Source organism: Polyodon spathula, chromosome 2 (assembly GCF_017654505.1).
Source record: "Polyodon spathula isolate WHYD16114869_AA chromosome 2, ASM1765450v1, whole genome shotgun sequence".
NCBI classification, from domain to species: Eukaryota; Metazoa; Chordata; class Actinopteri; order Acipenseriformes; family Polyodontidae; genus Polyodon; species Polyodon spathula.
Genome location: NC_054535.1, coordinates 76,108,693 through 76,125,904, shown reverse-complemented (window position 1 = coordinate 76,125,904; position 17,212 = coordinate 76,108,693). Strand labels below are relative to the sequence as shown.

The 17,212-nt window shown below is 34.9% G+C and overlaps 1 protein-coding gene and 1 long non-coding RNA gene across 2 annotated transcripts in view; one reads left to right on the top strand and one right to left on the bottom strand.

Moving 5' to 3' along the window:
- Positions 1 to 772: 772 nt before the first annotated feature.
- LOC121300762 lies at positions 773 to 6,204 on the bottom strand. The gene is made up of 7 exons (XR_005947565.1): positions 5,215 to 6,204; positions 4,971 to 5,058; positions 4,791 to 4,851; positions 2,267 to 2,316; positions 1,566 to 1,658; positions 1,338 to 1,390; positions 773 to 878 (listed from the first exon to the last, which is right to left on the bottom strand). It is a non-coding gene; the product is annotated as an uncharacterized LOC121300762 (long non-coding RNA).
- An 845-nt stretch (positions 6,205 to 7,049) lies between these two features.
- LOC121300752 (importin-11-like) overlaps positions 7,050 to 17,212 on the top strand; it is a 183,471-nt gene continuing 173,308 nt past the window's right edge. The window contains exons 1-4 of the mRNA XM_041229541.1: positions 7,050 to 7,158; positions 11,305 to 11,449; positions 14,817 to 14,917; positions 17,033 to 17,105. Of these exons, the coding sequence (XP_041085475.1) occupies positions 11,312 to 11,449; positions 14,817 to 14,917; positions 17,033 to 17,105 (312 nt within the window). The 5' untranslated portion in view covers positions 7,050 to 7,158; positions 11,305 to 11,311. The remainder of the gene's footprint in view (positions 7,159 to 11,304; positions 11,450 to 14,816; positions 14,918 to 17,032; positions 17,106 to 17,212) is intronic.

The window sequence follows — 17,212 nt, the reverse complement described above, 5'->3', positions numbered from 1 at the left end:
GCAAGGAAAACCAGCCAGACTCTTGACACAAGGTAGCAAAACTAACTCCCTTCAAATCTTGTATAATACATTAAAGGCTCTGATGGTCACCATCTTGCTAGAATAAAGTTAAACATTTAAAAGGTGTTTGTATATAAAATTTCCTTTCTAGGTTATAAGCTTTCCCACACTGCTGAGGAGAAGGGATCTAATCAAAATGCACTTTACTGGGACCCCAGTCGCAGCAATTCACATTTTTATGAACAATTACAAAATACTGTACACACATTCATAACTTTCAGCAGTGTAATACAACTAAAGAGGTAGGGGGTGTATTGCTATTGGCCACAATTAAATTATGTGGTTTAACAGGATTAAACTAAAACCCATTCAGTTTAACCGCACTTTTCTTAAATGACCTTACCTATAGTAAAATTAATTAGAAGTTGATCAAGTAATTCCAGATGAAATGCACAAAGCTGCATTTGTCCATTCAACATCATAGCAGTTCTTTATTCATTTATCTTTCCTCTTTCTTCTCTTTCCTCATTCACAAGAAGTGGATGCCAGCTGAGTTAAATCCATGAAGTAATCTATGGAAGAAAAGGAATACAACCCAGGACTGTTAATTCCATGTTCTGTATGCAGAACTGAAAGGATTGTTTCAATAAAGTTGACCAGGACTACCAATAGGATTGAAAGTTGTTGAAAAAAGTATTTATATTACATAAAGTATAACAAGCAAAAAAGTTATATTGCATCTATGAAGATAGTAATATTCTTTTATACTTGCTTCATAAAATCATTGATGTCCACGGGCCGTGCTCATTTTTCACTGAAGCCAGTTTCTTGAAGGATGTTGCTTATTTTTTCAGAATGCTAAAATCATCTGGTATTACCTGTTAAAGGGATATTTTTTTGTTGCATTTGGATTTTCTTACTTCAATGTACCACAACATAGCCCTATAGAGGAAAGGGGGTTGTTTATACACTACAATATAACTCATGTGCAGATGCTAACTTCTCTACTATTATATACAAACCAACTATATTTGTTTACATTCACTCGTTAAGTGGCTAAGATACCTGGCAAAAATAAGATGTTCCCTTTTTGCATTTAAAGGGAATTCTGAGAAGTGCTCAAGTATGATTTTTCAAGGAGACGTAAACCGTACTAATACAAACAAAGTATGGTAGAAACTCAATATGGTACTGTCAATGGTTTGTGTGAAGAGCAGTGGACACTCCAACTGGCTTCAAAATCCTCTATAATATTGAATACAATATGGGTCAGTTGTGCAAGTTTTTCCCAAAACTAATAATAATCTGCTAAGGAAACACCCTTCTAGTTTACTTACAATGTTGTGTACAGAACAGTGGATTTGGTAATTCTTCTCCAACTGCTCTAGATCTAAAACAAAGAAAATAAGTTTAACGATACAGTTCATACAAGAAGTACTCAGCCATGACTGAACGCTATTCTGACAAGACCATCCCATTCCTAAAAAGATAACGGATATTTAAGTTTGCTCCCTGCTTTCGAAACACTCTGTTGTTGAGTTGCACACACAGCTGTGATGTCTTACTTGAAAGTTCACTGGTGGTGGTGGATTCTTTGGTTCTATTCTGACAACACTGGACTCCACCTTTGGTGGTGGACAAAAGTTATTTTTGCCAACCTAAAAAAATAAATAAATAAAAAATCAGGCATTCTGATATTCTAAAGTTCTATTTTAAAAACAAAAGCAATCCCTCTAAAAGGTGGAAAAACAGTTATTTTTAAAAACCAGTAATATGACAGCTTGACTATTTCCATTGAATAAGCTCATCGATTGACCTTCCTGACATGATCTACAAGGGCCAACAAGTGAGTGTTTATGGATAATCTGCAGAAGAGTTTATCTCCAGGTTTTGCAACCAGTGGATGGGCAAATTCTCTTTGAAACATGAGCACTGCACATCTAAAACAAACAAACAAAAAACACATTACTTGATTGATGTCTAATTCAAGTTGAAAGAAAACAGCTCTTAAAAAGTTATAGAACACCCTGATGTATTTACAATAAACATTATTTTTACTGTATCCAGTGATGTATACCTCCCCACCCCCACAACACATCTGGTTTTAAAAATTGTATTCACACATCCTGGTTGAATAATCAGTTTTGGAATGAAAGCAGAATAATTTGTATCAAGGTTAAACATTTTTTGTAAACACTACAATGGTGTTCTATATATCAAGCATTCAACATGTACATGGAATATACAGTAGCTATTTTTTGCTCACTTGAAATAAGGCCTGTGCAGCAACAGCTTGAAAACAAACGGTGAGGAAATCTGCAAAAAAAAAAAAAATATAAAATATATATATATATATATATATACACACACACACACAAACACAGTGCCTTGCAAAAGTATTGAGACCCCTGACCAATTCTCTCATTACTGAATTACAAATGGTGCATTGAAATTTCATCTGTTCGACATTTTAATTTAAAACACTTAAAATCAAAATAAATTATTGTAAGGTGACATTGGTTTGATGTTGGGAAATATTTTTAAGAAAAATAAAAAACTGAAATAATATCTTGCTTGCATAAATATTCAACCCCTGTGCTGTGGAAACTCCCAGTTTGCACCGATGTAAGAAATTGCCCTAACAAGGACACAATTACCTTACCATTGGCCTCCACCTGTGAACCATTAAAGTTGCTGTCACATTTTCTGGATAAAAACCCCACTGTTGAAGGCTCATTGGTAAGGCTGTGAATCTGATGGAAAATGAAGACCAAAGCGCATTCTACGTTAGAGGTAAAGTAATACAACTGCATAGATTAGGGAAAGGGTACAAAATAATATCCAAGTGTTCGGATATCCCAGTGAGCACAGTTGGATTAATAATCAGGAAGTGGAAGCTGCATCACACCACCCAGGCACTGCCAAGAAAAGACCGTCCCTCAAAACTCAGCGCTCAAACAAGAAGGAGACTTGTGAGAGAAGCCAGAGAGGCCAACAATCACTTTGAATGAGCTACAGAGTTCAGTGGCTGGGAGTGGAGTAATGGTGCACCAGTCAACTATATCAAGAGCTCTGCATAACACTGACCTGTATAAGTGGCAAGAAAGAAGCCGTTACTCAAAAAGTACCATCTGAAAGCATGTCTGGAATTTGCCAGAAAGCATGAGAGTGACCCAGCTGCGAAGTGGGAAAAGGCTTTGTGGTCAGATGAGACCAAGATAGAGCTTTTTGGCCAAAACTCAAAGCGCTGTGTGTGGTGCAAACCTAACACTGCCCATGCCTCAAGACACACCATCCCTACAGTGAAGTATGGTGGTGGTAGCATCATGCTGTGGGGATGCTTCTCATCAGCAGGGACTGGGCATCTTGTTATAACTGAAGGAAAAATGGATGGAGCAAAATACAGGAAAATACTGCAAGAGAATCTGCTTCAGTCTGCTAAAAAACTGAAGTTTGGGAGGAAATTCACCTTTCAGCAGGACAACGACCCCAAGCACAAGGCCAAAGCAACATTGGAGTGGCTCAATAACAAAAAGGTGAATGTCCTACAGTGGCCCAGTCAAAGTCCTGATCTCAATCTCAATCTCATTGAGAATCTGTGGCACTATTTGAAAATTGAGGTCCACAAGCGTCGTCCAACCAACCTGAACAACCTGGAGCAAATCTGCCAAGAAGAATGGGCCAAAATCACTCCGACACTATGTGCAAAGCTGGTACATACTTACCCCAAAAGACTTAAAGCTGTTATTGCAGCGAAAGGTGGCTCTACCAATTATTAATGTGTGGGGGTTGAATACTTATGCAAGCAAGATATTTCAGTTTTTTATTTTTCTTAAAAATATTTCCCAACATAAAACCAATGTCACCTTATCAATAATTGATTTTGTGTTTAAGTGTTTTACAATAAAATATCGAACAGAACGAAATTTCAATGTACCATTTGTAATTCAGTAATATGAGAAAATTGGTCAGGGGTCTGAATATTTTTGCAAGGCACTGTGTGTGTGTGTGTGTGTGTGTGTGTGTGTGTGTGTGTGTATATATATACACACACACACACACACACACACACACATACATACACACACATATACAGTGGCTCTCAAAAGTATTCACCCCCCTTGGACTTTTCCACATTTTATTTTGTTACAACATGGAATCAAAATTGATTTAAATTAGGTTATTTTGCCAATGATCAACACAAAAAAAGGCCATAATGTCAAAGTGAAAAATAAAATCTACAAATTGTTCTAAATGAATTACAAATACGAAACAGAAAATAATTGACTGCATAAGTATTCACCCCCCCCCACTTGAGTCAATATTTGTGAATACTTATCAATTATTTTCTGTTTTATATTTGTAATTATAAACATCAAAAAAGGGCAAGTCGATCTAAAACAACCATGATCTGGAGCTTAGTTTTCATTGGTCTAAGGACAAAGTTTGACAGTGTTAACATTGCTGCTATTTTCTTAATTTTTTAAACAATTTAGGTAATTTCACACGTGTATATTAGGCTAGTGTATACACACACTGAAAGACACTAATTTTAAGTTTTCCTGATAGATGCCAGACCAACAGTTCAGGTATAAAGAAAGATGAATCCCTCCCCGACACACCTTTCCTAGCATGGACTGTGTAATGTGTGATATTTATAGTGAAGTGTTAGATATCATTTCAGTACGAGACTTGAGGATTTGTAACACTTAAATATACATCTCTGAATATCCTTGAATGGTTTGGAGCAGTAATGTGTAAAACTGTAGGCCTCATCAAGCCTAACTTACGTGACTGCACTCTTTTCTGAAGTTCAGCTAGGAGCCTGGTATCCAACTCGCAAGCAACTACCTGTTATAAAGCAATAACAAAGTCAAGACTTAGGCTTTCAGGGGCAAAAGCATTTTGTCTACGAGTGTATTTCTTATATCTTACAGTACGGTGTATTTTGTATATCTGACAGTAATTACCTTTTTTTGCTTTATCTAATAGTTTCACGGTCATGTTACCAGTACCAGGACCAACTTCCAAAACCACATCTGTTGGCCGATGAGCAGCCTAAAATAAAATTAATTGTAAAGAAAAATAATAATTGAGGTTAAAATGTTATGAATCCGACGCAGGTAACAGATAGCATTGTTAAAACAGAAAAAAACATTCCAATTCCACCAAGCACAACGCTATTCAATAATCTCTCTTTACACAAACACTAACCTTGACTTTTAATTTCCTGGTTTTGTCGGGTTTTCTTTTCTGCTTTAACTTTCGGCATTTAGATTTTTTGAGGTCTAATTTAGTTATCTAAGTTATTTACAGTGCTGTACTTCAATAATAATAATAATAATAAAAAAAAAAAAAAAAAAAAAAAAAAAAAAAACTATTGCATTCCACAACACGTGTTTAAATGCTCCCGACTGAAATGAGTATCCAATTCATACCAACGTAAACTGATACTGCCAGATTCTGGGATTTGAAGTCCACGTACGAAAAACATGACAGACCTAAGGTTGTTTCGGAAGAAAACTGCTTTTCCCAAAAATGCTTCACGGCCCTCGTTCTGTCGCAGTGTGATTTTTACAGGACCATCACCAAGTTTTTTTTTTAAGAACCAATGTGCGTCTGATTAAATTAATTTTCATCGCCCTCAGCGGCAGTGGATCAATTACAGTGAATTCAGTATACGCATAAGGAAAGACATAGTTTAATTATATATATTTTTCAAAACAATACACTTTCAAATATATAGTCTTTCGTTCTATTTAGTTAGGCGCTCATGTGTTCCGTTTGTTGGTGCAAACGGGCATTTGTTGGCAAAAAAACAAAACAAAACAGATTGAATTGAATTGATTTGTTGTGTGATGTTTGATACTTGTGATTATTGTGGCACGGTATTATTCTACTTACGGGAACTAGTCACTATCAAAAATATGAATAATACTGCACGCGATCCGCCTATAGTTTGCGCTTATGTGCGGGAGTAATTAAAACACAGATCAAATCAAAGGCATACAAAAATAATTTTAAAACAGTAACAATGCGACAGTCAGCAAATGTAAGCTGAATAAAATCAAGCAGAACAAAATAAAGCGACAATCGTTTTTTTTTTTTCTATTCTGTTTTTATGGGAACATACGGATAGTGTTCCACTTCTCATTAACATGAAATACTCTAAAAACATTTTCTAACTAATAATGGTACAAGTTGCATCATAAAACTAAATCAAAAGAATCGTTTAAATAATAACGAAATAATAATATTAAAACATTGAATAATTAATTATATTAAAATGTCTAGAATTCAATCAAATAAGTTTTGATGAATGCAAATCAGTATCTCCGTAATTAAAGTGTAATCTTTTTTTATTTTTATTGCATTTAAATAGTTCGGGCTCTTATTAGCACACCACCACTCTCACGAATCGTCCCCTCTAGTTCTCTTTTCTGGTAGACTGCACAAAACGATGTCCTCATTTCCTGTGTTACTAGTAATCCCATCTGAGTCTTACACTTGTGTTCCATGCTTTACATAGGAAACAACTGGGAATATTTATCTTATTAAAATACGTTTGTAATTTATTATTATTTATTTATTTTTAAATAAGGACGTATATTATGCGGCCCTATTTCACTTAACAGTAAACGTAGAGACAAAAACATCTGTGTGGCTGGTCCATCACACAGAAGGGCTTGTCTTATTTTTAAATGTGTTATTTTTGTGGCTTCATCCAGGGAACATTCCGTGATTTTTTGCCAGAAAGCAGTTATACGACATACACGTCAGGCACTGCAATCATTGCTAATTTTGAATTTCAGTTGACATTGTAAAATATGCGCTGAATAAGCACCCCATCTGTGGTGACAATCATTTTTTCACGTCCCCATAAGTTGTCCAAGCCCTGTCAAAGTTAGGAATTTGCATCAAACATTAAACTTTAGTTAAAACTGTTTTTCCCAATGGCTAATGCACGCTGTATTTGGTGAAGAATTTGTGTTTGTGTACAGAGCACGTGTTTGAAAAGCTTACATCATCACCCCGCGCTGGCTCAGCAGTGGATGGTTGATCCTATGCAGTTTGTATAGGTTACTTTTTGATGTAGTCAGCGCTGACACCCTGTTACTTGGAGATAATCACTAACACTGTTTTTTTTTTTTAAAAAAGGTAAGCGTTTTCTTTAATCTATGCAGTCATTTGTCATAAAATAGTGATACAAACTCACTCACGGTAGGTAGTTTCGGTTCTGACAACCAATCGTTCTGGCCCAGGCCAGACTGTGCATTTGTGTAGTGTACTTCTGTTTTTTATTTTTTATTATTATACTATTTTTTTTTATTTTTTTAAATTTTTTTTTACAATCGCGCCACGGGGTACAAGTTTTGGCATCTGTTTGCGACAGAGCTGTTTGACATGCTTCAGATTACATCGTAACAGTTAAAATCGCTATAGGGTTTCGTTTTTTTAGGTTAGGTGTGTATACTGACCTGTGCATCTTACGCACGTGCTACTAGTTTATTTACAAGTGTTTACTTTCCAACACACGTGAAAAACGTTAAAGACATTCATCTTTTTTTATGACATGGACTTAAAGTGGGACATCCTAAAACACTTAATGTGAAAAGCGCTTAACGTGCTCAAATTCAAACCAACCCCCTAGAACACTGATAATGGCAAGCCTAGCACTTTCTAATACAAAAAAAAAAAAAAAAAAAAAAAAGTTTAAATATAAACAGTATAATATTGACATAAAGCCCTACAAGTGAACTTCGCTTAATATTAGAAATCCGCTGATGAGGCCAACAATATTAAGTGGAATTGTGCTGCTGTGTTTTTCTGTTAAATACAAAAAAGCATCAAGGGAGAACAATTATATTTTATCAGAACTATTTACATACAGCACATGATTGTGCTTTTATTTTAAATCCACTGAACAAAATATTTAACCTTTTTCGTAATGTTTATTTTTTTCCATGTTATATTTTTGTAAAAGACATTCTGTTTGAGTGTACCATCTTCATCAACCATGAGGTAGTGCCCTCTAATTGAATGAAACCTTTGAATGAGTTTCTGTTTTTATATCTGTAGTACCCTTGATCATCCACTTCAGCTGGACATTTTTACTTTTAATGAACATTTTGCATTAAAATTAAGTAATGGTAGAATTGACCATTTTAAGAAGAACCAGGTGTGTTAAATGTATCTTTAACCATCCAGTTATTTTGAAAGTTATTTGGGATTATTAAAAATGTGTGATTCTGGCCTTTTGGTCCATATCTATTAACATTAACATCAGTTTTTGACTTCAGCTAGGTTGATTTGGATAATGATAAGGTTATTAGACAGTGTGCTGGTTAATAATAATGCCAGAAATATAAATACATTATATTTTGGTCTTTGAGATTACTACAGATGGTCAATGTGAGGACACAGTTGTTTGATTTAGCAGTATTATCAACTGAAATGGTTAATATTTAATTGATGAACATTCTTGGAAATAGCCATTATACCAACAGTGTATTGAAATAAGTAAATAGAGCTAGATGTAGAGGGGAGGTAAATTATTTAAAACAAGCCAAGTTCTAAGACCAACATAGTTGATGAGGTTGAAGGGACATGGACATGTCTGCCTGAAGCATTTTCAGCATTTTCATCAGTGTAGGTGCTGTCCTCTTCCAGGCTGGGAGTTGTACAAGCTCATGTGGTGGCAATAATAACGTTTGTGTTGTACTGTATGTGAGAGGCAATTAAGGAGTCTGGTTAAAAAACAAGGAGTTGCTGCAGCAGATGGTATGGCCACCTCTGAGCCTATCGCTGGGGCAGTGGTGGGGTCAGGCCCTTGAAGTACAATAGCTTTGGAAGGTTTCTCCATGAAAGAAGGAACATGCTACAGTGGATGTTTGAGTCACAAATGTGTCTCTTTTTAAGTCTAAGGAACAGTATCTGTAAATTTAATGTCATATTCAGCAATGGCCCAAAGAACTTGCACCTAGTCTCTTATACTCTTGAAACAACAGTAAATTTGTGAGCAATTTTCACCAAGTTGATTGAATCAAAACTGTTTTGATGTTCTTGTTTCTTTACATGGCTGGAAAATGTCTCCTGATAATTGCTCAAAGTTGCAATGCTTGTTTTATAGGCTTTATAGTTACAGAAATTAATAAACTAACTTACATTTCTGAGTCTGGATGTAAACAACACTGTGGATTGTTGTAAAATGATTTTAGAGTAAAAAAACCTCCAAAAAAACACAAAACAAAAAAACGTGTGATTTGTTTATTTTCATATATTTGGACCTTTTATTATTTTTTTCCCTCTGCTGAGCTCTAACTAAACAAATTATTCCATTGTTTTTCTGAAAGAGAAATAACTCCAGCTTATTTGAATTGGATACATAGCGTTCAGCATTGTGACTTCATATTGTTTTCAAAGGTTGCTGAGACATGCACTCTGCTGACAGTGCACTTCATCTGACAAATCACATGGACAAATCTATTTCAATCAATGGAACAGAGCACTGTGGACAAAATAGTAGTCTCACATCTGAGTGTGTGGTTTGCAGTTGTGATAAAGGTTTAATAAACATTCACTGCATAGAAACACCGTTCAAAGGTAAGATCTAAGTGGTACACATGTTACTCGGGGATGGAAATAAGGCTCGCATTGCATTGTATTGAGCCGTTCCTGACCCCCGTCATTTTGTAGTTTACGTAGTGGTGCAGCCGATTTGTTTAACTGCTGTGGAGTTTAGAGCTATGCCTAGTTGTGAAAGTATAGGGTACCATTTAGATTTGTTATTGTTTAATTTAGTTTAATACATGTGAGCTTGTCACCTATACAGTGTGGCTAATCAAGCTCCTAGTAAAACCTGGAATGGGTGAAACTGCAGATATTTACATCCCTGAACTTTGACAAGCTGTGCTTTAATGGCTATCTTTGTGAATTTAAAAAAAAAAAGAAAAAAAAAAATCTTTGGTTAATATACATTGGGGCCTCTGCGGTTGGGAAAATAATGTGATTGTGCACAAAGTCAAACCACTAGATGTCAGTGTTTCTCTTATCTTTTTTCTTTTTTCACAATACTGGGTAATCAGATTTCCACTCCTTGCTTTAATCTTGAAGTTTCTTAGCCACATGATTAGGTGTATCTTGATATAAGGTATTAGGCAAACTAAACAAACATGTTTTGGAATGACTCCAAGGAATGTATTTTTGTTGTCGTGCAATCAGTTACCCCATGATAATAATTAAAAAAGAACATCTCTCAAGAATCTCATAGAACATACCCCAGTTCTGTGTAACACTTACACTCATAATGAATTAATCACTTTTTTTCATTATAATCACTTAATAGGAATAATATATTGGCTTATGGAAAGTGCAGAAGTGTAATTAGTATTTTAAGTGAGCGTGATTTTTTTAACGCAATCTGCATTTGTATTTATAGGATACAAAAGCAGCTCAACTTAATTTAATTGCTTGCCTTCAGAAAACTGTGTGTCTTCAGCTCCAATATCCAGATAATTTGAACTTGTCAGACACTGTTTCTTCAAGTTTGCCTTCCAGACAAAGGGTGCACAGGTCATGGACAGTACCCTACTCAATCCCTGTATATCTTGGGCTTAATAGATAGTCATATCCTCTTTGGATAGAAGCAAAGTATGTAATGAAGGTCATATCACTAATGTAGTCATTACCCAAAATGTCATCAAATTTCTAAAAATGCAGAACTAGGGGTGGGGTGTTTATTTCCTGTTTATCCCAAAAGGCAAGAAGCATCATACCCCTTCTGTATTCCTAGCACATAGATAATGGGAAAGTAACACTAATGTCCTTTGGGTGGATTAAACGATGTTGAATTTGTACTGTACATCTCCCCAGAAATATACTAGCATTCAGTAAGCAAGCATTTGCACTGACCCGCTGTAGGCTGTTTAAATTTTTTATCATTAACCAAAATTAGATGGGTTGATGGTACAGGCTGTATGTCATTCAACTCGTCTCTTTGGGTGCGTTCAACCATCCAGGAAGTTGTGATCTTTGCTGGACTAGTCCTCCAAGCTCCAGAGATAAAATCTGTGCCTTTTACTTCGAACACAAAAAAACCCCTACTTTCTATTGAGGGGGGTTGTGGCATGTGACCTCTTTGCTTGACAGTGGCAGATACTACAATTGCACATCACTGAGTATTCTTTTCCAAAACTACCTCGCTTCAGGAATCCAACTTTTAGAAGTTGTTGAAGAAATCATAAGCATGGCTAATAATGATAAAAGTAAAAGGTATACATGGTTGTCTCTTTCTGTCCCAAATAGATTATCCATGGACATTAACAGTGCCAGCACTATTGTTCTGCAGGCCTTGACCCAGGCCACTAGCCAGGATACCGCTGTATTGAAACCAGCAGAGGAACAGCTCAAGCAATGGGAAACACAGCCAGGCTTTTACTCTGTGCTACTGGTAGGTGTGCTTTAAGCAGCTGTAACATTTTTGTCAAGCAGAATACGGTTCCTGTTACTGTCCTCCTTTGTATATGCTGCAAATATCTTATTGTTTAATGACAACAGCACACTGTGGATTAATCTGTTGTTTAGAGACAATATATGAATTATTAAATTAGTATTCTAAAATATTTTAGGTCCGAGATACCAAGCGTCCATCCTAGTGGACTTTTTGTTTTATATGCAGGATGATTTTAATTTCTTATTGCTTTCTTATAGTAGTTATAGTACAGGGCTTGTAACCAGAAGGTCACCGGTTTAGTTCCCACCTCTGCCACTGACTGACTCGCTGTGTGACCCTGAGCAAGTCACTTAACCTCCTTGTGCTCTATCCTGCAGATGAGAAGTTAAATCAATGTCCTATTGTAAGTGACTCTGCATATAATGTACAGATCACAGCCTACCTCTGTAAAGCACTTTGTGATTGTGGTCTACTATGAAAGGTGCTATATAAAAATTAAAGATTATGATTAATGTTATCAATTGTATAATGCTTATTTTGCATTTGCTGTTCACCCTGGGCAGTGTTTATAGGAGATACCACCTGTGGTGATAAATACTCGATTACACTTACGTAGAGATTATTCCACAAGTAACTGATGTAAACTATTTTGCAGTTAGTACTGTGCATGGATAGGAACATTTTGTGAATGTTTTCTGTGTGAAGGTCAAGTGAATTATGAGAATTTGGTTGATTTAACACAGAAGGACTCATGTTGACAAAGCCCAAGGGTTAGGTGTGTTAACATTTCTAAAAGCCTTAACCCAAATGATATTTAGAACAAAGTTGTTTTTTTTTTTAAAAGAGGACTCTTTTTAGTATGTTGTGCTTTGGGCATGATATTAGTACTCTATTAAACACAGGGTATAATTGATATGAAGAGCCTTCTAGGATGGATGCTTGGTATCTAGTTAGAGCTAATTTTAATTAACGATAAAAAAAACTTTTTTCTATTATTAATTATGACACTATTTGATTTTGAATGATGGTTGACCCACCTGTAGCAGATCAATCCACGATGTGCTGCTGTCATTAAGCTAAAGTTAATTCTGACAGGTAATTTCCAGCATTCATAAATGATGAGATAATAATAGGAACATACAAATTGCTAATGAGGCTCTCCAGTTTCAGAGCAATATATTGCAACAAAAGCACCTTTAGTAAAACTCAGTGTTTTTAATGCATTTGAGTTTGTGTCTGTTAGTTTCAAGGGATGCCATTTTTTTATAAATTACGAGATTTAAGTAAGATTTATTTTTACTACTAAATTTTTACTATGGTACTAATTTATATGTATTTTTTATTTCTAATTCCAAATGAAATAATATTCATTAACATTTTGAAAGAATAGTTGAATGTGAATGAGTAAATGTTGATCTCACTGGCAGTACTGTGTGTGTCTGTAATGGGTTTGTAACTTAAGGAAGAGCCATGTGAGAAAAAACATAAAAACTGGAAATTTTCTTTAAAAAAACATGACGTTTTTACTTTAAAAACAGCACTGCTGCCTGAAACCTCAAATTCATTTCCGCAGGGTTTTAATAAAGATAATTCATTTTGCCGCATGTATTATAGAATCATATCTGTTTGAAAAAGCAGCTACAGTTTGGAGTAAGCATGTTTTACACGGGATTGATCAATAATTAATCTACGTTTCTCTTTGGATAATATACAGTTTTTAATTAAGGCTGTTTTATCAATAAAGAGTGTTTTGACCCATTTGAAAATTTTTATATTGCATAGACAAATATCTCTGAATAAATACATAAGTTTGGAGCAATGCAAATTACGTATTTCTATAAAGTATTATAATGACGTCACCAAAGGTGTTTAGTGTGTCAGAGGTGTAATTCCTATATGAAAAACATATTGCTGCAAGGTATCCATTATCCAGTATCCAATAATAAGAAGACTAATGCAGTGATCTGATTCAAGCATTCATAATTCAAAAAGATGTTGACAATGTTGACCCAGGGGACTTTTCCATCTGAAAAAAGAAGCAAGAACCAGGGGTCAGAAACGGAGACTAGATAAAGGGGCTTCAGAACAGAAAATAGGAGGAACTTTTTTTTTTTTACTCACACAATTGTGGGAGTCTGGAACCAACTCCCCAGTAATGTTGAAGCTGACACCCTGGAATCCTTCAAGAAGCTGCTTAATGAGATTCTGGGATCAATAAGCTAGTCACAACCAAACGGGCAAGGTGGGCCGTTTGTAAACTTTCTTATGTACTCCATTAAGGCTGGCTTTTCTATTTAAAAAAAAAAAAACACACAACGCATTGCCCCAGGTAATACCAAGTGTATTGCATTGTATAGACTTAAAAAGAAAAATGTTGAGATTGCAAACTACACAAAAAGATTGCATTTGCGGATCATTAATGCATGTGTGTAAACAGCATATTGTTAAACTATTAGTGCAATCCATAAACCAGGTAAATAATGAAACAGTGTAATTGATATGAGAAAATTGCATGATTTCGTATTTAATTAATAAAAATGTACACAAAGACAAACTTCATATATACTTCATATCACGTAGCTCTTTCATGCCAGGTTGCTGAAAAAAACTTCACAAACTCAAGCAATTTTCATTCAAATTAGGTTATAAGCACACTTAATTTATGTATAAAACAGTTTTCATGTTGGATGCAGGTGTGTAAAACGCATTGCCCCAAAACGTTATTTATTTTTTTAGGTAGATGTGCGCACACTATATATATTAAAAAAAAGAAATTACTTTGGGACAATCTGTTCTTCATGTAGGAATTACTAAAGACACTTTTGGTGATGTCATTGTAATACTTTATAGAAATACCTAATGTGCACTGCTCCAAACTTATGTGTTTTGCAGAGACATTTGTCTATGCAGTATAAAAATTATCGAATCGGGCAAGACACTCTTATTGATAACAGCCTTATTTAAAAACTGTATATTGCCTAAAGAGAAATGTTGATTAATTATTGATCAATCCTGTGTAAAACATGCTTAATCCAAACTTTAGCTGCTTTTTCAAACAAATATGATTCTATAATATATATGGGAAGAATTAATTTATACTAGAAAGCTAGAGCTAGAGGCTGTCAGTGCTGTCAACAAATGTTCCGAGTTCCGCCTCCTCTGGCTTTTCCCCAGACCCTGCTGGTATGTAGAATGTTGAAATGTTGTGTTTTTAAAAGCCAAATTGAGTTTTAAAGACAGAATTTCATTTTTTTTTCTCGCATAGCCCTAGGGCTTTCCTGTAGTAACTGGAATAGCCTTAATATTTGTATAAATACCTTTTTAGGTCAAAAAGCCCATAACAATTTGTTCTACTTTTTGACAGAATATCTTCACAAATCACTCGCTTGATGTAAATGTTCGATGGCTGGCTGTTTTATACTTCAAGAATGGGATTGAACGCTACTGGAGACGAGTTGCTCCTCAGTGAGTTTATTATAAGCATTTATTACATTTTCTTGAATTTAAAAACAAAGTAAATACATAAATCGGCTTCATACTGAATAATAATAATAATAATAATAATAATAATAACAATAATAATAATAGGTCTTCTCCTTCAATGTGTTATGCTCTTTGCTATCATGCAGTTTGTTACTTTTTCAAATTAGTTTAAGGATGTTTTTATGTTAAAAACATTAAAATGGAGCTTTGTTGAAGTCTGTAACAATATTTACCAAGGTTATTCTGTACTTTTTCAGTTTTAATTTAAGTTTTGTCCCCCTTTTGTAACTTACTAATGATATTATTGCTGTTTTCACAGACCCCGATTAGCACTAACATTGGACTGCCTTACCTAGGGTATCATCAGGGAGTATCAAGATTAGTGCTAATCAGGGTCTCTGAAACCAGCCAATAGTGCTGGGACAAATACTGTATCCAAGTATTTCGGAATATTTCTTCCTGTACTTGAAGGCAAAAAACCATGTCTGTGTCCACCGGGAGAATACACAATTGATTCAAATGAGAGATACATTTCATATTGTAACATGTTGTGCCTTGCTCGGATTTGGTATTATTCTATCTGGAGTCTATTGCAGTCAATGTACAGTATGAGCTTCGAAGGCACATATTTCTCCTTATTTTTATTTTTCTTAAAATAGATTAGATTTAATATATTTAAATCTTTAAATAAGTTAATAGTAAGAGGGATAGACAAAAAAGACGAGAAAATAGTCGCTTTTGTGGCGTGGACTAGACAACTACTGTAAGGGTAATAAAGGAGACTGAGTAAGTTGGTAAATGATAGGTAAGGTTGTCCTGTTATGTTTTTTAGTTTCAGGAGCTGTATAACATCACTTATCAAATGAACCTATGAAAGTGGAGTAGCCTACTAATGACTCAACGAAATCGGTCATCTGGCCAACAGGGACTCAAAAGGCCGGGGCGTTCTGTTGCGAAGGGGCGGCACGTAGAGAGAGGGGTTAGATGTTATAAGATGATATTAACTTTTGTTGAGGTGATTATTTGTGATGAAGAACATCATTTAATTTGTATGATAAAATTACATTTTATCTCCAGAGAAGAAAGATGGAGGAGACAACGTTGGTATTCATTCATAAGGCTCTAAACCATCATTACCAGCAATTTTCAGGCTTTTTGGGAATCAATTCAATCAAAATATTACTCCTCTCTGGCAGGGAACGTTTTGCTCTTAAAAATAAAAATACATTTCCGATCTATATTTATGCAGCGTGTTGTATATAATATTAATGGTTAAAGTGAATGTCTATATAATGAACTACTATATTGCATAGAAAAATATGTGTGTATTAATGATTACTTGCAGCGCCATACATTTATTATTCCCCTGCTGGCAGTGCATGTTCTAGATAGACCTATAGTGGAGGTGGGGTATGAAAGTATCTGTCTTATTTTTACATACATATAGTGGATGTAGGTCAGGGTGATGTTTGTTTGCAGCTAGGACAGGGGATGTGTATTGGTGACATACTGAACTATTTTCAATAATTACAGTTGTAGCAAAGCTGAGTACTACAGGCTGATCAAAATGTAAAATTATAAATTGTAAAAATGAGAACAAATAAATAAGTTAATGTTTCCAGGCGGGTTTTTTTTTTATTATATAAAAAATAATTTGTTTTTCCTGTCTTCCTTGCTTGTCTATGGTAGTAAATTATACCAGGAAAGACAATGATGCAGTATACTAGCCCATCACTGCTAATGAAGTGATGATCTATACTGACTGGAAATGTAATAATGGTTCCAACCAGGGAATAATGCTTATCTGTTTCTGCCAGTGAAGCGTGGGAATGTTTTGATGCGTTAATTTAAATGTCGGCATTAAAGTATATCGTACTGATGCAATGCAATTTTTCAAGTGTGTTGTTGGGCTTTTAAAATTGTATGATATGTGGAAATAGTCATTTTGATATTTTGAACTCATGGGCAATGTACTGTAGGTTCAACTCAAGATTATTTCTCAGTTTTATAGATTTCATGTGTATAATTAAGTTTTAAATATGCTATCTGTTCAGCGAGTAAACAGTTTCTAATATGAATAATTATTTTGATTTGTAGTTCTCTTTCAGAGGAAGAGAAGTCATCGCTGCGAGCAGGTCTTATCACTAACTTCAATGAGCCAGTGAATCAGGTGAGTCATAAGTGGTGATTGTTGTGAAGGTGGGTTTTTAATGTAAAGTACATTTATACTTTGTGGATGTCCCAGAATTTTGCATTCAAACATAACCCAGTACTCGA